We start from the raw sequence: 25973 nt of genomic DNA on the forward strand, positions 1-25973 counted from the left end.
AGTCAGGGGTGTAATTGTAGACCAGAAATAGTAGTCTTGGGTGTAATTGTAGACCAGAAATAGTAGCCAGTGGTGTAACTGTAGACCAGAAATAGTAGTCAGGGGTGTAATTGTAGACCAGAAATAGTAGCCAGTGGTGTAACTGTAGACCAGAAATAGTAGTCTGGGGTGTAACTGTAGACCAGAAATAGTAGTCAGGGGTGTAACTGTAGACCAGAAATAGTTTTGAAATTTGAAACTGGATTATGTGTGTAATTTTTTCTTGTGCCTAAGATGTCAGAGCATGAACACATGGTAAAATCACTCTAAAACAGGTACATGTACTTTACTACATTATCATGCCATTGCTATGTCTTTGTCAAAGTAAACATAATATTGAAACAAATTCAAATTACACCACACAAGTGTCTGCATTAATGTACCGTTAGTCTACTGTTAACATGCTATTTGTATTGCTAGATATCGGTTAGTGTGGCAATAATGTAGTAAATGTTTGAATCTTATATATGACCTTATGTGGACCAGACTCGACAAAATCCTGTTTCAATATGACCTTCCACTCAAAACAAGACTTATCACACCTTATTTGTATACATGTATTTGATTGGATTAAGAAAATCACATGCCTGACTGACAAAACATTGTGCTGTCCACTTTTGTTTGCATCACCCCTTAATTGGAGCCTCACTTTTAAGTTTGCAGGAGGAGTGGGTTTTTGATCACCAAACTTTAACCTAAACTTAAAAATTGTACAAAACCAAATGAGTAATCATACAATGAAAGTTGAGCTTCTGTTATAAAAGAATTTACCAAATAATACTAGTTTTGTTGACTGAAAATAAGAACTAAATGTTTTTTGTTTAATAAACAATTAATGGCCTTAGTCACCATGAAATGTGAAGGTTTATGTACATGACAGATTCATATTTCCCAAAAGCTATGTAAATCTCGGTTAATAGGATATTTGATGGTGAATGAACCTTCACATTTCACAACAACGGCCAAAAATACACAGTATTGATCAAGGAAGTGAAGTTAAACTTAATTAACCAGGAGAATTTTTTCAATATGAGTTCAGTTGGGGGGTTATGGTATACGGATTGTCTCCCTTGGGCAGTATACAGTGGATAGTAAATACATGTATTTGTTGTATTGAAGACAAAATTTACCTAAAAACTGAATCAAAAGGTGAATGGCTCAACTACAGGTAGAATTATCATGCAAAGAAAGCTTTCTCAAAATTTGGTCCAGCATTCTACCTGAAAAGTTTAGGATCTTTTCAAAGACAGCAAAGCCGACAAAAAGAGAAGAAAATTTGACATGATGTTTTTAATTGATTTATTTCATTAATAACAATAACATTATCGCAAGGGTGTTGTTTGGTAATCCAACAGTATACACTCTAGGCTTACATCAAATATATATGCTTAAATTCCACATTGAAAGACATGATATATCTACAATGAAAACGAGAGAAATTCCCCAAGGTTTGGTGTGAAGTCTCTTGAAGCAGAATTTCATGTTGATATTATATTGAACATAGTGAGGTCTGATTCAAAACCGACATAGTAAACTCTGATCGGGAAGTAACTAAAAACAAAAAACAACTTTTTTGTTAACATGAATATGAGGCTGGATATCATTTTAGCTTGGTCAGTGATGTCAGCAAATTATCACTTCAACCAACAGATTTGGAATAAAATCCTTCATTAAAACATTGCACAGCTGAAGGAGCCTAATGGAAATATATAAGTAATACACAGGCTTGCTGTGAAGGCTTTACAGTGATCTGTCCATACAAGTCATCAATAAATTTATAAATATTGGAGAAAACTCACAATGTTCTTCGTTACTGCATTACCAATACACCTTCTTTCTATAATCTTAGGTAGGAGTAAAAAATAAAACCTCCAGAATTATGATTTCCGTACATGGGTAAGATATATCTACTCTCAGGGCCAACAACAGCTCAGCTAGTAGAGTGTTTGACTTAGCAACATCAGTGAAGATCTGCAGTGTGTTGTTTGAAAAACTCCACTAAGGCTGTTTTGTATTTCTTAGGAAACTAAGAAACAGACTGTCTTGTGCTGTATCAGTTGTGTCCTTGGGACAGACACTCTACCCCTAATTGGCATGCAACAGGCCTCCAGCATACTGTTCAGTTAAGTAGCCACCAGCTACTACAGGGAAACTCTGCCTAAAAGTGACCAAGGCTGTTGATGCTGTGATAAACCAAGCAAATTAAATGGTATCATTTCTTATGTCTGTAGCTAAATATCAGTATCCTTTGCTGGATATCACAGGTAGTGTGTCAACAATTTCAGGGAAGGCCTCGTATGGCAGGATGTGTCAGCTTTCCATTCAGATGCTTCATCACAGAGATTTAGTCATGTATGGCCCTTCAAGTTCATATCCCAACTTCCTGTAATAGTTGCGAGTTCCCACACCTACAACAGAAACAAATAAAGGAGTTCCTAACATCATATACTTCCTGTAGTAATTACAAGTACCTACACCTACGACAGAAACACATAAAGGGGTTCCTAACATCATATACGTACTGTAGTAATTACAAGTTCCCACACCTACGACAGAAACACATAATGGAGTTCCTAACATCATATACTCTAACTATCAACCCTCAATTACAACAGTTTTCATTGACTTGTACAATTCAACATATCATCAATATCCCAGATTCCTCCCCCATTATCCCCTAGACCCGCAGTCTACATTCAGACTAATATTGTCATCAATGTGCTACTGCAGTTCAATTTGTTGACATTACTGCCTTGTAACTTACCTGAAATAACAGCTATTTTCTGGGACCCATGTTCCTCCTTGGCTATTCTTGCTGCCTCCTCCATCAAAAGCATACCAAAACCCTGAAATAGGTCATATAACATTTCAAATTAAACAAAAACTTTCAGGCCTGTCAGTGCATTCAGGGCTGCTGTGGAAGAAGAAATATTAACTTCTAATTGGTCATTTGGAAGAATAAAAGTCAACTTATTTGTGTATTTCTTATCGTTTTTTTTAAGGTAAATCAACCCATGTGACCCTGCTCCTTTTTGTCTGATACCACAACAATATGATTAAGACATGCCCTGTAGTTTTTGTGATGCTAATCCAGGGGAAAAAATTTGTTTTGTGAGGGTGAAAAAAAAACCCAGGAGAAATGTTTCCTAATAACAGAAATAGATAATACAAGAATCCAAAGTAAATGTAAGTCATTATGATAAAGAAGCACAAAGTCCAAGGGTATGATAAGTCACTCTTCTGATATTGACACAGAGGTTATTTGTTGGCACCCTGGGGTCCTATGATAAGTCCACCTTCTGATATTGACACAGAGGTTATTGATTGGCACCCTGGGCTTATTGCAAGATAAGTGAAGTGTAATGGAAACCAATAGTTTCCTATACCTGGTGTTGGAACTTTGTTGGGTCTCTACCATGGACTGGTACAGCTGTACCATAGACATGAAGTTCCCGTACAATAGAACATCCACCCTTCAGCTCTGCCCTGAATGTGTCTGCTGCACATCTCCGAAGTCGAAGCAAGCCAATGAGAATGTCCTGTTCAGGATCTTCATACGAAAGGAAAGTTTCCCATCCACCATTGGCTGTATAGTCTCGGCGGATCAGCTCTGCCTGTGGGAGAGAGTAACAAAACAGATTTTTTCAGTTTAGCTTAGTTTACATTTGGTCTGCAATTCAGTGCCACCAGGAAGATAGTTACAAATTATTTCAAACATCCAGTTTCCAAGGTATATGTTGTGTGAGCTAACCTCATTTTATGAAGAAAAACCTAAGTCTAAGATATTTGTCAAACCACAACTTATAACAACGCTATGTTTAGTGATGAGCTAATGCATAGCGAGATATAAAATTACATTTGTCAGAGTACAGCTCTGTACCTATAGTGTAAACCTAGAGTACATTTACAATCTTCACAGCATAACAGGTAATAATACAGTAAAAATGTGCTGGATTAACTGCATTACAACTGACCTCAAACGGTTTAACCTTGTGATGTATTTCTTGTATGCCGACTTCTCGTGTACGGACATCTCGACACTGGGAACCAAGGTCCTTCATACGGGCTAAGGCTAGTTCTCGAAGGTTGCCGTGCTCTACTCCAGAGCTAACCAGTGGCATGGGAATATCTCTGGACAGAGAAAAACAGTATGTTCATAGTACAGTCTACATATTATATACTTATTCATATGGTAGAAAAGCTGTAACAAAACTAATGTACCCAACTCATCAAGAAGGAAAAAAATTTGATAGTTTCAAACAAAAACAAACTCCAATCCTCAATGGCAGACTGTACTTATATCTATTCTGCTGTGACTGAAAATACCTCCTACTGTACATTTATAGCCTGTCTATTGACAAATGAATTAAAATACCAAAACATTGCACACAGCATTTCAAAATGCTTTTCCCAGCATACTATTGCAATTTGATTTTTTATATTACATAAACAATATTAAGTTTCTAAGATAATTTTTTGTAGACATAATGGATTAAAACAAATTTCAAAACAATTTTCTACATAATTGTATTTCTCACAATTAGATAATTTCTAGTATGTGATGAAAATCCTTACTTTGTGAAAGACCAGACTATGAGATATATTGAGAATTTAAGGTATATATGTACAAGCACAAGTACTCAACACTCTTAAATTTATTGAAATTAGAAAATCTAACTCAGAATAAATAAGACAATGTTGTCTATGATTTAGATAACAAAAAAAACATACAAAAAAATAAATTATTAATAAGTATGGGACTGCAATTATGTAAGTTACCTCTGTACTCTGTAGACCCTGGTCCACGGTGGCACTAATGCCAGGATCCTAGCAACTAGATCCACCAGTCCACTTGGGGGATAACTCTTGTATCGTCCCGTTTTCCACAACTCATACAGACCTATCACATAAGTATAAGAATGAAGATGTTCTAAGAAATTAATTAAGTTTTGATAAATGTGAAGAAACAATTACCTGTGTTCAGAGAAGTCTTTTGACAACATTTATGTATGGTCAAATTCTACATAGGAGTGACAGCACTTACCAGTGCCCCTGATCACCAGGGTAGGATATATCTTTAAACCATCAGCTCTGAATGCAGGATTTTCAAAAAATTCCTGCAAAAAGTTAAAAAATAAAATTACAAATTAAAGAAATTTCTGTATTTTGAAAAGAAATCAGAAAGAAATCAAATGAAGTAAGGTAATAGAAATGTTCTCCATGCCTAAAAGTTCGTTTATCACAGATCACTGCCCATATGAGGTAGTTACCTATACCGCTCGGTGGAAACACCAGTCTCAAGTGTACTTATAAGCATGCAGAAAGTAGGTGGGAACATCATCAAATCTACCCATTTCTATGTTCAATATACTTACAATAAACTGCTCTATGTCTCTCTCCCAGCTAACATTAGGTAAATCTGGCATCATGTGTGCGACAACCTTGAAGCCTGCGTCCTTAGACATCCTGAAGGACTCACACACAGCTTTTACAGTGTGACCTCTGAAACACAAAATTTCATTCGGTACAGAATCCCATCCAACTTTTAGTCTGAATTCTATTTTTTGATGTGGAAAATAACATGGTTCAACCGGATAATAATGCTGTACCTTTGCCATCCTAAAAAGTCTACGGTTTTGACCAGCTAGCCATTTAATTAGTATCAGCCATCAAACATGACCAAGTTTGAACATATGACCTCAAAAGTCTGACCTGTCATAAATAAGTGATGTGTTGAATAAGATAATTAATAAATGGGACTATTTCAAACCTACCAACTGATAATGTTGATGCACTTTAACATTCATGTTGTTGTGGGAGCACTTAATTTCAAAAATGAATAGACACAAATGTGTTTCTCAGAGTCTGAGTGAGCAAAATTAAAACAGCAGACAAAAGTTTCCAAGGATACACTGAACTGATTTGGTGAAAACATGAAAATAGGTAGCCATGAACATTAGCAGGTTTACCAAAAATAAGGAAAATGTAACCAAAATTGTTAAATATTGAGAGCATCATGCTGGGTGACATGTGATCTTAATATTTACTAGTTTCTCTCAGTGATATAAAACCTTGATATTTACCTGTTCATCAGTGACAAATAAAACATATATATTTACCTGTTCATCTGAGTGATATAAAATCTTCATATTTACCTGTTTATCTGGGATATAATATGTTGACTTTTAGCATTTTATCTGATAGATATAAAACTGATATTTACCTGTTTATCTGAGTAATATCAAATCTTGATATTTACCTCTTCGTTTGAGTGATATAAAACTTGATATTAACATGTTGGTACAAGAGACATTAGAACTATATAATTACCTGTTGGTGTCCCTGGCAACATCCTCATACACACTTTGTACTCCGATCTCTTGTCTTGTACATCCATACTTCAGCATGTCACTAAACAAATGGTAGCATTGTCATGATGAACCAACACTATAAAGTTTGATTAAAATCTGTCAAAGAATGAAGTTGCTAGGTGCTCGGGCAAAGTTTTTTTTTTCTATCCTTTACTTATTAATGGAAAGTAAATCTGAGATTTTTATTTCACCTCGAGACCATGTTAAGCTTAATCTGGAAAGCTGCAATGTTTGACATTTCAATAAATCCACATGTATACAAAAGTCTGCAACAATACCATCTACAGTCAAACTTGACAGCATTTATACATAGGTTGCCTGTCTATAATGGCCACTTTTCTTTACTCCTTTAACCGGCCTCTGTAGACAAGTTTGATTGTACTTATACTCTTGTACTTATTCAACCAGGACAGTTAATTCCAAAAGACAAAGAAGTTCATGTAAAGTTTGGTAGGTAAAGAAGGCTGCCTTACATTGCGATGGTCATGAAGTTGTCCTTCACTGACTATATATAATTGTACTGTATACAAACATAATATAGTCCACTTACTTACCTGATGTGTTTCCTCAGACAATAATCAGGACGTGTTTCTATAGTAATGCCAATACATTTTGACTTGCTCTTCTCTGAGTACCTGAAATATAATATATGACTGAAATGACTACTGATCAATCCTGGAGACTAGCGTTAAAAAAAAGCAAAAATAAAACTGAGGGTCCAATTGGGGGCTAGTGTTTAGTGGGATAAAGTGAGTCAGAGTTAAATCAGGGGACTAGTGTTTAGTGGGATAAAGTGAGTCAGAGTTAAATCAGGGGACTAGTGTTTAGTGGGATAACGTGAGTCAGAGTTAAATCAAGGGACTAGTGTTTAGTGGGATAAAGTGAGTCAGAGTTAAATCAGGGGACTAGTGTTTAGTGGGATAAAGTGAGTCAGAGTTAAATCAGGGGACTAGTGTTTAGTGGGATAAAGTGAGTCAGAGTTAAATCAAGGGACTAGTGTTTAATGGGATAAAGTGAGTCAGAGTTAGATCAGGCAACTAGTGTTTAGTGGGATAAAGTGAGTCAGAGTTATATAAGTGTTTAGTGGGATAAAGTGAGTCAGAGTTAAATCAAGGGACTAGTGTTTAATGGGATAAAGTGAGTCAGAGTTAAATCAGGGGACTAGTGTTTAGTGGGATAAAGTGAGTCAGAGTTAAATCAGGGACTAGTGTTTAGTGGGATACAGTGAGTCAGAGTTAAATCAGGGGACTAGTGTTTAATGGGATAAAGTGAGTCAGAGTTAAATCAGGGGACTAGTGTTTAGTGGGATAAAGTGGATCAGAGTTAAATCAGGGGACTAGTGTTTAGTGGGATAAAGTGAGTCAGAGTTAAATCAGGGACTAGTGTTTAGTGGGATAAAGTGAGTCAGAGTTAAATCAGGGGACTAGTGTTTAATGGGATAAAGTGAGTCAGAGTTAAATCAAGGGACTAGTGTTTAGTGGGATAAAGTGAGTCAGAGTTAAATCAGGGGAGTAGTATTAGTGGGATAAAGTGAGTCAGAGTTAAATCAGGGGACTAGTGTTTAATGGGATAAAGTGAGTCAGAGTTAAATCAGGGGACTAGTGTTTAATGGGATAAAGTGAGTCAGAGTTAAATCAAGGGACTAGTGTTTAGTGGGATAAAGTGAGTCAGAGTTAAATCAGGGGAGTAGTATTAGTGGGATAAAGTGAGTCAGAGTTAAATCAGGGGACTAGTGTTTAGTGGGATAAAGTGAGTCAGAGTTAAATCAGGGGACTAGTGTTGTTTAGTGGGATAAAGTGAGTCAGAGTTAAATCAGGGACTAGTGTTTAGTGGGATAAAGTGAGTCAGAGTTAAATCAGGGACTAGTGTTTAGTGGGATAAAGTGAGTCAGAGTTAAATCAGGGACTAGTGTTTAGTGGGATAAAGTGAGTCAGAGTTAAATCAGGGAACTAGCGTTTAGTGGGATAAAGTGAGTCAGAGTTAAATCAGGGACTAGTGTTTAGTGGGATAAAGTGAGTCAGAGTTAAATCAGGGACTAGTGTTTAGTGGGATAAAGTGAGTCAGAGTTAAATCAGGGAACTAGCGTTTAGTGGGATAACGTGAGTCAGAGTTACATAAGTGTTTAGTGGGATAAAGTGAGTCAGAGTTAAATCAGGGGACTAGTGTTTAGTGGGATAAAGTGAGTCAGAGTTAAATCAGGGGACTAGTGTTGTTTAGTGGGATAAAGTGAGTCAGAGTTAAATCAGGGGACTAGTGTTTAGTGGGATAAAGTGAGTCAGAGTTAAATCAGGGACTAGTGTTTAGTGGGATAAAGTGAGTCAGAGTTAAATCAGGGACTAGTGTTTAGTGGGATAAAGTGAGTCAGAGTTAAATCAGGGACTAGTGTTTAGTGGGATAAAGTGAGTCAGAGTTAAATCAGGGACTAGTGTTTAGTGGGATAAAGTGAGTCAGAGTTAAATCAGGGACTAGTGTTTAGTGGGATAAAGTGAGTCAGAGTTAAATCAGGGAACTAGCGTTTAGTGGGATAACGTGAGTCAGAGTTACATAAGTGTTTAGTGGGATAAAGTGAGTCAGAGTTAAATCAGGGGACTAGTGTTTAGTGGGATAAAGTGAGTGAGAGTTAAATCAGGAGCCTAGCGTTTAGCTGTTATTTGTAAATGAGGTTTAAATAAGGGAACAAGTATTAAGAGGGTATACAGGAGGGTGGGGAAAATCCGGAAACTGAGTGAGGGCTAAATCAAGAGGTTAATGTTTTGAGAAAAAGCATGAGTGAAGCTTTAATCTATTGGTCAGTAGTTAGATAAAGGGGGAAGAAGTGTGTGTGCTAAAAAAAGGGGGGGAATGTCTAAGAATAGAAACACCAGTGAAGACTAAATCACAAAGAGGGCTAATATTTAGAGTGGAACACAAATATGAGCCAAATCTGAGGCAGGTTAAGTATGGTGAAACATGAGCGTAGGCCAAGGAGGTGGTGTTTCACCAGAGGGGAAAAGTAAATGTCAGCCGATTTCAGGAGAAGGGACCAGTCATTACTTACTTGACTGCTTCTTCAACACTACTACTGGTGTGACCAGATAAAGCATCATGGAGATTCCTTATGAAGTAGTCTCGGTAATCATCAGGAAGGCTCATAAATGTTCCACCCATCACAATAAACTCCACCTTGTCCACACTGTGACCCAGTGACATCAGCTGTATCAATGTAATAAGGGGATCTTATAAAAGTTCCAATATTGTATAATGCTTATAGAATCACTATGTTCCTTGATCAAAAAGTGAGATAGTATGGGAATAGGTTTGAGATTCTTTTTACACCAGGACTAACTGGACAAATGAAATAAAATATTGCAGAAAGTACAAACTAGAGAAAACTTGTGAAATAAATATGCCTCTTTCCCCGCATGAAATAGCAGTAGGGTCCAATCTTTTAACTAAACAACATCAATTTTATATGATACTAAATGTATCTTCAAATAAGTCCCCTTCCTACTGTAAAAGTTTAGTAATACATTGAGAGGAGGATTAGCTGTGATCTACTTCTAAAGCGTTCAAAATTGATGATTCTGCAACCATGAAGAAGGGGGCTTATTTGTTGGCAGGGCTTATTTTGCAAATAAATGTGGTATGTAACATAATGTACTGGGTACATGTTGTAACATTAATCATTAACTGGAACATTTTGAATATTATCACTGCGACATACACATACAACAATGTATATCACAGACCTACACGTATTAAGCTTACTTGGAAAACACCAGATGCAAAATGTTTCATTTTATGTCATGTTGTGTAACATAAGCTCAGTAAGTAAATTATCAACACCAAGATTCAGGGAGTCCTGAGAAACCCTCAGTAAACTGTAATACTTTCATCTCAAGTTCAACTGATCTTTTTATTGGTGATTGTAATTGCTGTTAGAACTTTTCACCGTAGATATACCCTACACCAGTACATACTGGTGTTGTCAATGTTGTCAATGGTTTTACTTTTGCAGACTGAATAAATGTCAAAATGTGGGAGAGCTAATACAATGGAGATAAGGACAATAACACAATCAAACAATATATGTCATTAGGAATTTTTCATTAATATATAACTGACATATGAAAATGTACCAGACAAAACCTTTTGTAAATCTACGTTTGTACTGTTAAGATATTGATATGATTTTACTACATCCCTGTCAGCCATGACACTGTACCAATGAATGTTGTCTTTCTAAGCCATGTCTTGATTGTACTCGATGTCTGTAAGTAAATCTACCTGATGTCATGTCTGTAACTAAGTCTATCTGATGTCATGTCTGTAACTAAGTCTACCTGATGTCATGTCTGTAACTAAGTCTACCTGATGTCATATCTGTAACTAAGTCTACCTGATGTCATATCTGTAACTAAGTCTACCTGATGTCATGTCTGTAACTAAGTCTACCTGATGTCATGTCTGTAACTAAGTCTACCTGATGTCATGTCTGTAACTAAGTCTACCTGATGTCATATCTGTAACTAAGTCTACCTGATGTCATATCTGTAACTAAGTCTACCTGATGTCATGTCTGTAACTAAGTCTACCTGATGTCATGTCTGTAACTAAGTCTACCTGATGTCATGTCTGTAACTAAGTCTAGCTGATGTCATGTCTGTAACTAAGTCTAGCTGATGTCATGTCTGTAACTAAGTCTACCTGATGTCATATCTGTAACTAAGTCTACCTGATGTCATGTCTGTAACTAAGTCTACCTGATGTCATGTCTGTAACTAAGTCTACCTGATGTCATGTCTGTAACTAAGTCTAGCTGATGTCATGTCTGTAACTAAGTCTTCCTCATGTCATGTCTGTAACTAAGTCTATCTGATGTCATGTCTGTAACTAAGTCTACCTGATGTCATGTCTGTAACTAAGTCTACCTGATGTCATGTCTGTAACTAAGTCAACCTGTTGTCATGTCTGTAACTAAGTCTACCTGATGTCATGTCTGTAACTAAGTCTACCTGATGTCATATCTGTAACTAAGTCAACCTGTTGTCATGTCTGTAACTAAGTCAACCTGTTGTCATGTCTGTAACTAAGTCTTCCTCATGTCATATCTGTAACTAAGTCTACCTAATGTCATGTCTGTAACTAAGTCTACCTGATGTCATGTCTGTAACTAAGTCTACCTGATGTCATGTCTGTAACTAAATCTACCTGATGTCATGTCTGTAACTAAGTCTAGCTGATGTCATGTCTGTAACTAAGTCTAACTGATGTCATGTCTGTAACTAAGTCTAGCTGATGTCATGTCTGTAACTAAGTCTAACTGATGTCATGTCTGTAACTAAGTCTACCTGATGTCATGTCTGTAACTAAGTCTAACTGATGTCATGTCTGTAACTAAGTCTACCTGATGTCATATCTGTAACTAAGTCTACCTGATGTCATGTCTGTAACTAAATCTACCTGATGTCATGTCTGTAACTAAGTCTAGCTGATGTCATGTCTGTAACTAAGTCTACCTGATGTCATGTCTGTAACTAAGTCTACCTGATGTCATGTCTGTAACTAAGTCTAGCTGATGTCATGTCTGTAACTAAGTCTAGCTGATGTCATGTCTGTAACTAAGTCTACCTGATGTCATATCTGTAACTAAGTCTACCTGATGTCATGTCTGTAACTAAGTCTACCTGATGTCATGTCTGTAACTAAGTCTACCTGATGTCATGTCTGTAACTAAGTCTAGCTGATGTCATGTCTGTAACTAAGTCTTCCTCATGTCATGTCTGTAACTAAGTCTATCTGATGTCATGTCTGTAACTAAGTCTACCTGATGTCATGTCTGTAACTAAGTCTACCTGATGTCATGTCTGTAACTAAGTCAACCTGTTGTCATGTCTGTAACTAAGTCTACCTGATGTCATGTCTGTAACTAAGTCTACCTGATGTCATATCTGTAACTAAGTCAACCTGTTGTCATGTCTGTAACTAAGTCAACCTGTTGTCATGTCTGTAACTAAGTCTTCCTCATGTCATATCTGTAACTAAGTCTACCTAATGTCATGTCTGTAACTAAGTCTACCTGATGTCATGTCTGTAACTAAGTCTACCTGATGTCATGTCTGTAACTAAATCTACCTGATGTCATGTCTGTAACTAAGTCTAGCTGATGTCATGTCTGTAACTAAGTCTAACTGATGTCATGTCTGTAACTAAGTCTACCTGATGTCATGTCTGTAACTAAGTCTAACTGATGTCATGTCTGTAACTAAGTCTAGCTGATGTCATGTCTGTAACTAAGTCTAACTGATGTCATGTCTGTAACTAAGTCTACCTGATGTCATGTCTGTAACTAAGTCTAACTGATGTCATGTCTGTAACTAAGTCTACCTGATGTCATATCTGTAACTAAGTCTACCTGATGTCATGTCTGTAACTAAATCTACCTGATGTCATGTCTGTAACTAAGTCTAGCTGATGTCATGTCTGTAACTAAGTCTACCTGATGTCATGTCTGTAACTAAGTCAACCTGTTGTCATGTCTGTAACTAAGTCTTCCTCATGTCATATCTGTAACTAAGTCTACCTAATGTCATGTCTGTAACTAAGTCTACCTGATGTCATGTCTGTAACTAAGTCTACCTGATGTCATGTCTGTTACAAAGTCTACCTCATGTCATGTCTGTAACTAAGTCTTCCTGATGTCATGTCTGTAACTAAGTCTACCTGATGTCATGTCTGTAACTAAATCTACCTGATGTCATGTCTGTAACTAAGTCTAGCTGATGTCATGTCTGTAACTAAGTCTAACTGATGTCATGTCTGTAACTAAGTCTACCTGATGTCATGTCTGTAACTAAGTCTAACTGATGTCATGTCTGTAACTAAGTCTAGCTGATGTCATGTCTGTAACTAAGTCTAACTGATGTCATGTCTGTAACTAAGTCTACCTGATGTCATGTCTGTAACTAAGTCTAACTGATGTCATGTCTGTAACTAAGTCTAACTGATGTCATGTCTGTAACTAAGTCTACCTGATGTCATGTCTGTAACTAAATCTACCTGATGTCATGTCTGTAACTAAGTCTAACTGATGTCATGTCTGTAACTAAGTCTACCTGATGTCATGTCTGTAACTAAGTCTAACTGATGTCATGTCTGTAACTAAGTCTAACTGATGTCATGTCTGTAACTAAGTCTAACTGATGTCATGTCTGTTACTAAGTCTACCTGATGTCATGTCTGTAACTAAATCTACCTGATGTCATGTCTGTATATAAATATACCTGATGTTGCATCTGTAACCAGTAACTATATCCTACCCAACATTGTACCAGTAAGTAAACTTACCTGTTCTACTCGATGTCTTGTCTGTAAGTAAGGATTATATCGAGCGCGGATGGCTCTCATTGATGTTGGCTGTGAAAGTAAAAAAATATATCATTCTTATACTGAGGTACATGTTCTGGTATTTTTTTTTTTCAAACTACAGTATTGACCAATGAGAACAATGCATGTCTCTTTATGACAAAGAAATCTATTGTCTTATTTTATTTGCTTTTATTTTTGTAATATTCAAATGATGAAAGGTGAACACTCACTCTCATAATGCTCCTTAGTTGCTTACCATATAGTTTTTATTAATTTATGGAGATGTCCATTCAAAATAAATGGCACAGTCTTGTTACATGGTGAAACCAGCATTACAAAAGAAAATGCTGCTGAATTCAAAATGTTCACGCAAATGCTTTTACTACTTTTTCTTTACAGTGTAACAAATACAAAATAGGAGAGTTTTCCCCTGAATAACAAAACACTTAACTTCCACTAATGAATACATTGTTTTATTTTTTGTAATTTTCTAGCTGTGTACAGACTGTAGTCTGAAGTTGTACCTCATATCCAGTGTAGGACTGAGTAGAGTACTCGAAGTCAGAGTCAGGACCTCCAGGACAGTATCTACAATAGAGACAAGATCAAATCTTAAAAGTTAATGACATTAAAAGAAAAGGAAGCCATACATTAACTTCAAAAACACCCTACTATTCAACAAAAATTGAAATTACATGCACATGCATTCACAGATACATAATATATCAAGGAATACTTATTTTAACAGTTACATAACTCATACATGTCTTACCACTTTGTGATGAGTACAAACACATTCAACAGATACATTAATAATGTCCTGAGTCGCCATTAACGTGTATGTCTATCATGGTGTTGTGATACTTACACACAGATGTTGCCTGTCATTGCAATGTGAGGACATCTATGTGGTTTACACATGACTGCTACAACAGCTATCTATAAATATACAAGTTCACATGTAAAACATACATATCATGATAAATAAATTGTTAAATACTTGTAATTGTCAGGATAACTTTTGCAGTAAAAGACAGAATAATAATCATAGCTTCTGTGCTCTACCAGTTATATATATAAAATATGAAGGTAAAAAAAAAAAAAAAAACAGGAAACAAGATGACAATTGAAAGATATGAGTCCACTATTCATCATCTCCCTTCAATGCATTGTCATTGTACAGACATTGGGGAGGAATTAAATAATCAATCATTTGTACCCTGATGTAGTAAGGCAATAACAAGGCATTATAAACCTTGCTAGATTGAGAAATACATTTCACGTAAAAGAAATATTGTATATTTTGATTCTGATAAGTTGATAACAATAATAAACAAAACACAAATATAACTGTAGGACAAACTGACATCCTGGTATAGCCATATCAATCATTGTATGACATTTGTTCAAAATCCTTTCAGAAGTGATGATGCTTATTTCAAGAATCAATGCTTAAATGGATTATGTCCCCTGCCTTCACCACAGCAACGCGAAAAAAGAATTTTTTTAGGTATTTTCATACCTATGTGAAGTTTAAATTTATCAAAATCAAGAAAAGAAATGGATCAGAGTCACTAGAGAGATGAGATACATGGGGACCAAGTACATTATGTACATATATTTAGGAGCAGTGACCAAAAGAGACGCAACTGGAGTCCTAGATTCAATATTAACAGCTTATTCATACAATACAAAAAAATAATTTAGCCAAATAGGATAATTCAAAAGTGGTGGTTAGAAGCAGCAATCTTTTTAAATGATAGATAAAATAAGCATCTGATTAACAAAAGTGCAGGCGAACATTTATGGCAGACAATATATGCCTGTCCAGCTGAGAAACAGAAATAAAGTCCACAAACAAGCTGTGTAACATAACTTACTCCACTGGCTGTTCTCACTGGCTTGGCCTTGAGTTTTGGTAACAGGATCTGTAGAAAAAGATAACATTTGTTACAATATAACCACTGTAAGTTATCAAAATGTGTCTTCATTTCATACAACAAATGATATTGGTGGTACTCCAAAGTCTTTAATAAATGCAATCTGCCATTCCAGAAAATAATTCTTTACTTTTTGGAAAAGAAATTTGGGACTCATGAATGTATACATGTATTTACAAAAAACAACCTAATGTTTCTGACATTCCATAAAATCTGCCTATCACTAGGATAAGTCATGCTGAAGTATTAGTACTAGGTATATACCTTTTTGTGCTGAGGGGGAACTGCTGCAATAATATCAACCAATCTTGGTTGACTTGACAATCCATATTTGCTGGATATTCTGGACTTTATTCTGTTGATAACAAGCAATTACAGTATAGTGAGAAACTAAAATAATAGATTGAATGTAAAAAATGCAGTTGATTGATGACTATATAAAGTAAGCAATATCAACTGCTTCTATGTATATACAAGACTCTACAATATTATTATGATATTAAACAAAGTACCATAAATGATCCTCTCTGTTATTTAAACTGTCAAATTTTCAATAATATTCCAAATGATAAGAAATGCATTACCTATTTAGGTTGACATCTTTTCCATCCTCATGGGCTTGAAGTAACTCTTTCACAATTTCCGAAACAGTTAAAATCATCAGCTCCTCTCTAGTTGCTCCCGGCAGGATTGCTGCAATTTTTGTTGTAATAGACATGCAAATTATTAATTCATGAAGATGATATCTTCAAATTTCTTTGAAAACATCATTAGCTAAAGTGAATGAATGAAACAGCATTCATTCTGCAACTACAATAGATTTGATTAACTACCCAATAAAGCAATACGACAGTGATAAAATCTGTCTCTGATGGAACTGTAGTTCATTTGACTTCAACTTCTTCTCCTTTATTGGTCATGATACTAATTTAAGTGATGAACAATTTGTCTATTATATCCTGAACTGATTACAAAAGGTGTCTTTCTATATTTATTTTGATGTCAATATAGTTATAAGATAAACGGAATACATAGTTAGTATCATAAGTAAACTTGTATATCAACAATTCTAGTCATGCAGCTGGATTTTTTATATTCCCACCTTTTATATTAAGGTTATCCTGGTTACACAATGCTGAGAGGATGCTCTCAATCTGATGCTCACTAAAGCCTTCAAGTCTATTTTTCCTTTATTTACTAAATATCAATAGAATGGTATTTTCTACATACAAAATGTACAGTTTGTGAATTTAGGAACAATACATTCTTTCTGAAGTCTTTATATGAAATCTTAGGTCTTAATACATCCTACACCAGCTGTATAATTAGTTCTGTCTCCTCTCTTCAAAAGGAACAATCACCATCATGTGTTTAACCAATCCTGGTATCTTACATGAATGAGTATATGATTTGCATTTAGGCCATAAAAATTTAATCAACTATATACAAGACAGAAGTTTAGTGTTCCTATAGCTATGGTGGTATGAAAAATGACATTTATAGTTATGATTATGAAGTCTTCTGCTACTATTTCTATCTATAAGACAAAATCTATCAAACCACCTCTTAATATTTCTTGATATTTTCCTCATTTAACAGCAATCCGCCATTTATATGAATAATTATGCTATGGTTGCATTGATAACTAATTCATGTTCAGTTTGGTGGAGTTATTATCCAAAGCTGCTTTTATTATAATACATTCTTCCAGCTTGTGGATAATAAACCGATCAGCCATATAATGCTCTCCACATTTTAAGGGGCTGGTAGATGAAAATACATTAGTACAAGCTCATGTTTAGATAAATCCAATAGTAGATTGCAATTGTATTACCTGTGATTTTCCACTGGAACACGCCAATTTGCTTTAGAGTGAAGTATTTTTGAAAGCTAAATACACGATAGTCATATTCTAATCATATATTTTTGTGCCATAATGTTAAACCGTTTTAAAATAATTTTGGCGTATACCAAGGATTTTCCAACAAAGTATTGATATATAATGGTAATGTCAGTATACTTTTTTGCATAATTATTGGTTTGGGTGAATTGAACGGGAAAGTGTCTTTTATGTAGTTACTCAGATATCAAAAAGCACTTTATGACTTATCAATAAATTGATTTGATTGAAGTGAAATGATTATTAGTATAATCTGAGTTGAAAGGATGTTAGAGAGTCATTATCAGTCTCACTATAACTGCTGTGTGATGCCATAATCATTTTAAGTATGGTATCAAACATGAAAAAAATTATACATACTTCTGTTTTTGTTCTTCCCCATGTCTGACTAACTTCAATGTTATCAACTGGATGAAAACATGATAATAACTTCAATGTTTATGGTGCAATATGTATCCACATGTACATTTAATGTGGAACACAGACAAATTCACGCAGTTGACTTTAGATGAATTACTAACGACAAGATAAATCAGGTTGTGTGACCTTCACCTCAAATATTTTCGTATCAGCATTCAAAAGATTTTCAAAAAGTAATTTGGATTCAAATTTTGTCAACAAAAATTAAAAAAAAAACACAATTAATGACAGCACAGTACCTATGTACGGTAAATGAAGATAAAATCGAAACTAATGCTAAAAGACAAATATTTTTTACGTTACCCATGTAATAAAATTCCGGGTTACAAGTTACACATGTTCTAAATCTACAAATTATCAATGTAATAAATAACTGTTGTACACAGTGAATTACCGATCTTTTATTTGTGAGATGGAACCGTTAACGTCCAAAATCAATATTGGAAAATCATTTTCTAAATTCTTACATTGGGATTTTTTTTTCATCTGCACCGTACGTAAAAGGAAGTTGACACGAAAACAGCAGTAAAGTGAAAGGTGAAAAAATAATCGTTAATGCCACTTGAATCGAGTCGATACATTGGATTTAAATGATTGCAGAAGAAGAGAACAAAGATAGAAGTACTTTAAATCTGTCCATGGTGTAGTCCTTGTGAAGAAATCAATCAATTTTATGCCTGACACGTACGTTTGAAGTTTGTTTACATTTTATTTCTTGTGTTTGTCATCTCTGATCTTATTGTGTGGCCATTATTTAATTTGGAAATTGACTTTACTTTCACAATTCACCTGCTTCATTTAATCAAACGCCTGATTCTCTTTGAATAGCTTAATCGTGGCAAGTGCATGAAGTATTCTGTCGATATGCACAATGAAACAAACGTAATTTTATACCAAATGTGGCAAAAATAATGACAAAATATGCTTAAGAATCGACAGGTATACCCAGATACAGCAAGGTTTTGTAATATGAAGAAGTGTTTGGAATGAAGTTTGATTGGGGATGGAATATTCTGTGTTTCATTTGCGTATTTCATATTATGAGTTTATCCTCCTCCTCCTCCTCATCCTCATCATCATCCTCATCATCATTCATCATCATCATTATTTGAAGAGTGAACAGAATGTGATCAACCAATCCAGGTTCCGATTGAGTTGTCTTGTTATACCAAATTTGCGATAAAGTGAAAATTATGAGACAAATACAAACAATTGACAAATATTAGTTTGAATACAGTACAAACATAACTGCTGCAGTAATAGACCCTAAACAAATATTTACTTACACTTGCTACATAATATGACCAGGTCATATACGTCCCTGATATGACCTTTGTGACCAATCCTTAGGCCAGACTATATTCACATAGGGAAATAGAGGAAAAAAGAAGTAGAATTATTGAAACTAAGTAATAAGATATCAACAGACTGGGTCAAAAATGAAAGAGAAATAATGTGAAAGAATTAGGATGCCAAATCTATTTATGTTTTGTATTTTTCAATCATGAGATATCAGTTGATAGATTGATACTTGCCAAGTTCATGCCTCTTTGAATGCAAAACATATTTGATAATGTTCACAGAGATTGGCAATGAAAGCTCTTTAAATGGACTGGATTGCCTGCATCTTTTCTGTGTCATATTTTAGAATAATTTGATTCAATATATTGTATTGATCCATGTTTTAATAAGTACCACACTTTTGACCATAAAGTGAAAATTAACAGTAAAAAAATATATAAGGTAATAATTTGTTTTGGTAATACAGATAAAATAAAAATAAAAAGGAAATAAAATGTGCTTCGGTCCAAATTGGTTAAAAACTTCACTCTCAAACTAGTTTTGTGAATTATTGGTTTCAACTCATCAATGTATATGTTTGTTAAGTTTTGTTGAGATTTTAGTTGTTTTAACATCCATATACATTCCTGAAGGGAAGTTTTGTATGCTAGGATAATTTCAAAACCAATCTATATGTCATAAAGTTCACAGCACTTTTTTTTAAAGTTCCAGCAAGTCAGTTGTCCAATGCTGATCACCTGTGCAATTTGTTAGTTTTGTTGGGTTCTATTTCTAACTACTTTGAATTTACAAATTCAATATACCATAAGGTACTTAATGTGCTTGCTATTATCTGATTTTTGGTGTTTTCATACTTCTAACTTAGGGTCTTCAGGTGCAGAGCATTTTAAATTACTTTTCATGATCATCCTTTGTCAAAAGGAACATTGGTCGACTTATAATTATATCATTAAGCCGTGCTGGTTTTGATTTATGGCAAATTGAAAATGGCCAAGTGGTCTTATTGTTTATGTCATAAATTTTACTGAGTAATATTAAATTATGTAACATCAGGAAAATATTATATAATATGAAATACTGATCAGGATGTTAAACAAAGTATTGATCATGATATAATACAAGATATTGATCAGGATATAATACAAGGTACTGATCAGGATGTAATACAAGATATTGATCAGGATGTAATACAAGGTACTGATCAGGATGTAATACAAGGTACTGATCAGGATGTAATACAAGGTATTGATCAGGATGTAATACAAGATATTGATCAGGATGTAATACAAGGTATTGATCAGGATGTAATACAAAGTATTGATCATGATGTAATACAAGGTACTGAACAGGATGTAATACAAAGTATTGATCATGATGTAATACAAGATATTGATCAGGTTGTAATACAAGGTATTGATCAGGATGTAATATGAAGTACTGAGCAGGATGTAATACAAGGTACTGATTGGGATGTAACACAAGGTACTGATCGGGATGTAATACAAGGTATTGATCGGGATGTAATACAAGGTACTGATCAGGATGTAATACAAGGTACTGATCAGGATGTAATGGTCCAGATGTAATATGATGAACTACTCAAAATATAATGTTTATGTATGATCATATTGTCTTTAAAAAAGATGTAATAAGTAACGAAGTAGCTAAAATCTGGTAAGACTACCATATAAATGATAGAAGACAGTCATAAGGTTTAAACTAGTGGTAAGTTGGAACTGAACTTTGGGCAAATCAGATCCGATAAGGTATTAGATCAAGGTATTCCATGAGAAAATGTTGCGATCTACAGAATATGGGTATGAAAAATAGACTCAGGAAGAAGTAAGAAATTGGTTACTGGATGTACTTTTATATGGGAATTACTTTATACATTCAGGTCAGGATTGTTAGTTCATGATAACTTTACCCAAAACCACAATATTTACAGAATTGATTTATTAAATGACTTATTTGTGTCTTCAATCTTTCAGTCCAACCATGATGATGAAATGACGGCTGAATTTATTAGACACTGGGAACCAGTTATCCCTCAGCATAGTTCCTGAAGTTCCATACATCTCTGACGAGGAGACTCACAGAGAACATGTATTGCTTACAATGGCTGATTCCAGTGCTGCTCATCCCGAAGCCCCTGAGTCCTGCACTTGTGTATAATCAGTCCATGTTTATAGTGCTTTATTTAACTGGATTCTTTCTGGAGAGGAAGCCCTGTACAATCTGTAGTGTCGTCTTTGTGGCTGCAATGTTCCTCATCTGTTACAGTTGTTCAGGAAACTGTTTGTTCTGGCATTGTCCGGAGGAATCGTGTGATCCGACGGGATGTGGTACCTGAACTGACCAGCAGGGTTATGGAATTGTGTTTGAACATGATCAACAGCACTGTATGATTACAGAGAAATGCTGTTGTTTCTTAAATATGTGCATTGTCATATAATGTATATATGGTAGAAATGTTCCAAGGAGTATTTTTATGTTCTCACCATTTTATACATGAACGTAACGCAAAGCCAAGGCCGGGGCTATTCAAGTACCGATTAGTAGGACAGATTCATATGGGACACTGGATGTAAAATTTGATGTATACTTTTTATGAGAAACAGTATCATGATTTACCCATTATTTATACTGTTTGAACATCTCTTTGATGACAACTGGCAGATTTTATTAATAAGGACCTATCTTAATTTGAAAATTTGTAATGCATTCACCAAAGTTAATTTTTTTTAATATATAATGATGTATCAACATGTAACAGTGAAAACCTCTAGTATTGCTGTGATCCTATAGATACATGTATATAGCTGTATATTGAATGTACTGTAGTTTGTTCAGCTATGTCCTTAATATATGATTACTGCATTAGTGTATCATTTTGGGATAAATGTGTCTTTCTGGTGGTTTTATCAAGGAATAAAATTCAGCATGGTATGATATTTGGAACGAATCACAAAGCTGTCCACAAAATAAATGTAGAATGGTGATTCAGTAAAACATGCAAGAGGCTGTGGATCAGTGGATCCTTCCTCATCCTTTCTTAATCTAATACTTACCCTTTATGTTCTATAGCAGTTCAGTAAGATGTAAAGGAGACACTGGATCCACCCTCGTCCTCTGTAAATCTAATACTTACCCTTTATGTTCTATAGCGATTCAGTAAGATGTAAAGGAGACTCTGGATCCACCCTCGTCCTCTGTAAATCTAATACTTACCCTTTATGTTCTATAGCGATTCAGTAAGATGTAAAGGAGACACTGGATCCACCCTCGTCCTCTGTAAATCTAATACTTACCCTTTATGTTCTATAGCGATTCAGTAAGTCATGTAAAAGGCTCTGGATTGGTGGATTTACCTCTGCCCTCTATAGTCATATAATCTGATAGTTACCATTTATGATTTATAGCAGTTCAGAAAACATGTAGAAGACTCTAAATCCTGTGGTATGTCCATCCATTCGTTGATTGTCAGATGACCGTTAATCTTCTTTCAGACTCTTAGGAAACTCAGATTTCTCCTTATATCTGATAAATGTCTCTAGAAAAATTATTTGACATGCCATCATGAATGTTGCTAGCTTTGTCATTCTACATTAATGAATAGCTGTCATGATTACAAAGGTTGGTTGGTGCAATAGATAATGGATCAGGTGGTAAAATTCTCGTTTCAATTTTTTTTTAACTGTTTTTGCAACAGTCAGATGATTAAATACACATATACATTGGTTAGTGTGTGAAAGATAGAGTTTGGAGGGTTTCCAGGTCAGTAAACTGCCTTCCATCAGATACAATATACACTATAACAAAGAACAGAGATGGCAGTAAGTATTTTTTTAATATATACTATTGATTTGTTCGTGATTTCATCATGTAAACATACTACAATTGTACATACTGATAAATATTGAGATTACATTACAACATTCAATACAGCTGTGTAACAATTATGTAGAAAGGAAAAAGGATGAAACTGTGATAAGATTTTTGTTTGTTCAATATTTAAGAATTGACAAGCTGCCAAGGTTTTACAGATTTCTGAAAAATGCAGTCAGTAAAGAGGAGTACTTATTATTTATTTGTGTTGTCGACGCTGACTTCCTAAGGTCAACTTTTAAAGTCATTGTGTTATTAGGAGAAACATCCTCACTTTTTCAATTGTTCTTCAGACATGGACGAAAATTTAGATATATCAAAAGGTTAGTTCTTGTTCTGCAAGCTTTTTTCCTTCAGACTTACTGATTTTGCATTGAAAACAAAAGTGTGTTTATTTATAGCTTTGTATATCAGGGTCCTAACTAAAACCTTGACAGACAGGAAGTGCTTGGTGGCAATCATGTCTTGTGTAGATAAGATTTTATTGAATGTATCTTGACAATACTGACTGTATGTGAATACATGTTTCTAATTCATATATAATTGTAAGATTTCATCCCAAATTTGTCACACAGAACATAAGATATAAGAACACAATACCAATCAAGACATTAATAGATTGTGTCAGATAGCTTTTTTTTATTGTTAGACTTGAACAAAATGTTGTTGGACTTTCTTGGTCTAAATCTGTCAATTTGCCAGGGACACAGAATTTAAAAAAAAAAGAAAATGATAATATAGAAATGAAGTGAAAATAAGAAGTCCCCCTCTTTGTTCTGTTGCTTTTCACTTTCCTTATTATGTTAATTGTGTTCCATAGTCTCTATGCCAATTAGTATCTTATACCCTTTCAGAAAATGCTCTCTTTTGTGTATATGCTCCTTATAACATTTCACTTGATTGTATGACATTGGTTCACCAACATTTTGGATGTATTGCCACTTGCCTTTCAGCACGACATCATAGCCCTCATGTTTGCTTAGCCTTCAAGAATGGACTCCCCTCCAGGACATAGTGTTTCTCAAAAATATCTTGTTTGAAACATTGCAGTGTTTATCTTGATTGATTGTACTGATGTGCAGTCCCAACAATTGTTTACAAAGTAGCCAAGCATGTCATCAAACTTTTCAGTCCTCCACCATTAACTATAGGTTTGCTGTATGTCCATCTGTTCTCATGTTTTTTCATTCTCCACACTTTATTTTGTTTAGGCTCATCCTTATATTACTTCACACTGGAAGTTTTAAACTTTGGGTTAACCTTGATGAGGTGATGTGCATGTGTCTTGTACCAGAGTAGATCACTCTGAATAACCTACATTTTGAACTTACAACTCCAAAAAAGAAAAGATTGTCAGAGACCTATCCCCTCACTACTAGTCATTGGAACTTGTACTTGGATCATGGGTCGACCTAGGTAAGGTGCTGTGTCATATACCTTGGACCTACATTTTGACCTTTGACTTATTATATCAAAGAAAAATTCTAATTTTGTTTCAGTTTCAATATTTCTTGTCAAGAGAACTTCATACTTCGGGTAAGGGTTCCGCAGAATGAGGGTGTTTGTCATATTGTATCAAAAGTAGGTCACTGGCTTATAGTTAAACATTCACACAACACTAAGAATGGCCCATACTGATGATTTAGATTAGTGATATTGCTTCTTTTAATTGGTGATGCCACTTATTTGTATGAGCTTCTGATATTGCGTACTAAAATTAGTGATACTTAATTCATTCACATTTATGCCCCAAAAAGCAGTTAAATAATGGAACACCATGATTACAGTGATGCCATATATGATTTAGTAACACATGCCACTTTCCTGATTGGATACAGTGGGTATGTTAAGTATCCATTGTCTTGAATTAGTTTCCTTGACATATGCTTTTACATTAGAGTTTGGGGGAGGATGTACTGTAATTTACCAAATCATTCTTTAATGTTGACTCTTTGTACATTCATTAATTAGCAGGTTATCCACAAATATTCCCATATATCGTGATTTGCATTTATGCTCAAATCATAGGACATGTATTAGTACAATTAAATTGCCTTGTCAATTAGTTTGTTTGGTCTGTTGAAGTGTACGTACATAATAGTTGAATTTTGTTTACATCACTTGTGCATATCATTTTGTCAATACATTTAAGTAAAACTTGTCATTGTTTATTGATGTTAAAATTTGAAATATTGTTAATACTTGAAAAGTGTTAGCTAAAAAAGCAATTTGTTTTGTGAAATATTTTTGAAAATAAAAATCACTTTATGAGTTTTGTTCATGGTGATTTATTTTTTACCACTGCTGGGTGTGACTTTCCATAAAGATTCTTTCAATTTGATGATTTTCCATAATCATTCTTTCAATGTTTTCCTGGTGAACACGTTCACATCAGTTTGAATGGTAATAAATTAGAAGCTTAAAGGATAAGAACAACTCCCAGTACATGTGTAATTAGATAGTTAAATTTCATACAGAGTTATCTTTCCATCATTGTCACATATGTCATTTCTTATCTGATTGTCACATGATTTCACAAGCTTTATCTGTTGAACAAATATGTATGTCAAATTTCTAAGGATAAAAACAGGTAACAGTTACTATAAAACATATGTTTTAGTTGTTATCAGCTTTATTTATCAGCATTTTCCTTGATGTTACCAGTAATGAAAACTTAATGAAACAAAGGTTTATTTCTTAGAAATCTGATTTATTACATAAATTTACAAACATACACATAAGAAATGAGAAATTTTAAATCGCAAA

At 34.6% G+C, this 25973-nt stretch overlaps 1 protein-coding gene across 1 annotated transcript; it reads right to left on the reverse strand.

Moving 5' to 3' along the window:
* Positions 1-1321: 1321 nt before the first annotated feature.
* On the reverse strand, positions 1322-18045 carry LOC132552420 (elongator complex protein 3). The gene is made up of 17 exons (XM_060216588.1): positions 17958-18045; positions 16282-16390; positions 15962-16052; positions 15638-15685; positions 14626-14696; positions 14282-14345; positions 13737-13805; positions 9448-9602; positions 6965-7045; positions 6370-6450; positions 5415-5541; positions 5084-5156; positions 4819-4939; positions 4014-4170; positions 3426-3653; positions 2804-2885; positions 1322-2447 (listed from the first exon to the last, which is right to left on the reverse strand). Exons 1-17 carry the CDS (start codon positions 17977-17979, stop codon positions 2374-2376), a joined length of 1653 nt encoding a protein of 550 aa, XP_060072571.1. The 5' UTR covers positions 17980-18045; the 3' UTR covers positions 1322-2373.
* Positions 18046-25973: the final 7928 nt, after the last annotated feature.

This window comes from Ylistrum balloti, unplaced genomic scaffold, assembly GCF_031769215.1.
Source record: "Ylistrum balloti isolate Yb309-2 unplaced genomic scaffold, AGI_CSIRO_Ybal_v1 Utg370248, whole genome shotgun sequence".
NCBI classification, from domain to species: Eukaryota; Metazoa; Mollusca; class Bivalvia; order Pectinida; family Pectinidae; genus Ylistrum; species Ylistrum balloti.

Bases quoted from the DNA above. Each gene is read 5' to 3' on its own strand.
- LOC132552420 (XM_060216588.1), bottom strand. From the start codon at position 17,979: ATGGGGAAGAACAAAAACAGAA. The intron at 14,697-15,637 runs GTAAGTTATGTT...GTATATTTATAG, and splicing joins CAGTGAGAACAGCCAGTGGA to ATAGCTGTTGTAGCAGTCAT. The intron at 2,448-2,803 runs GTAAGTTACAAG...TTTCTGTTGTAG, and splicing joins GAAAATAGCTGTTATTTCAG to GTGTGGGAACTCGCAACTAT.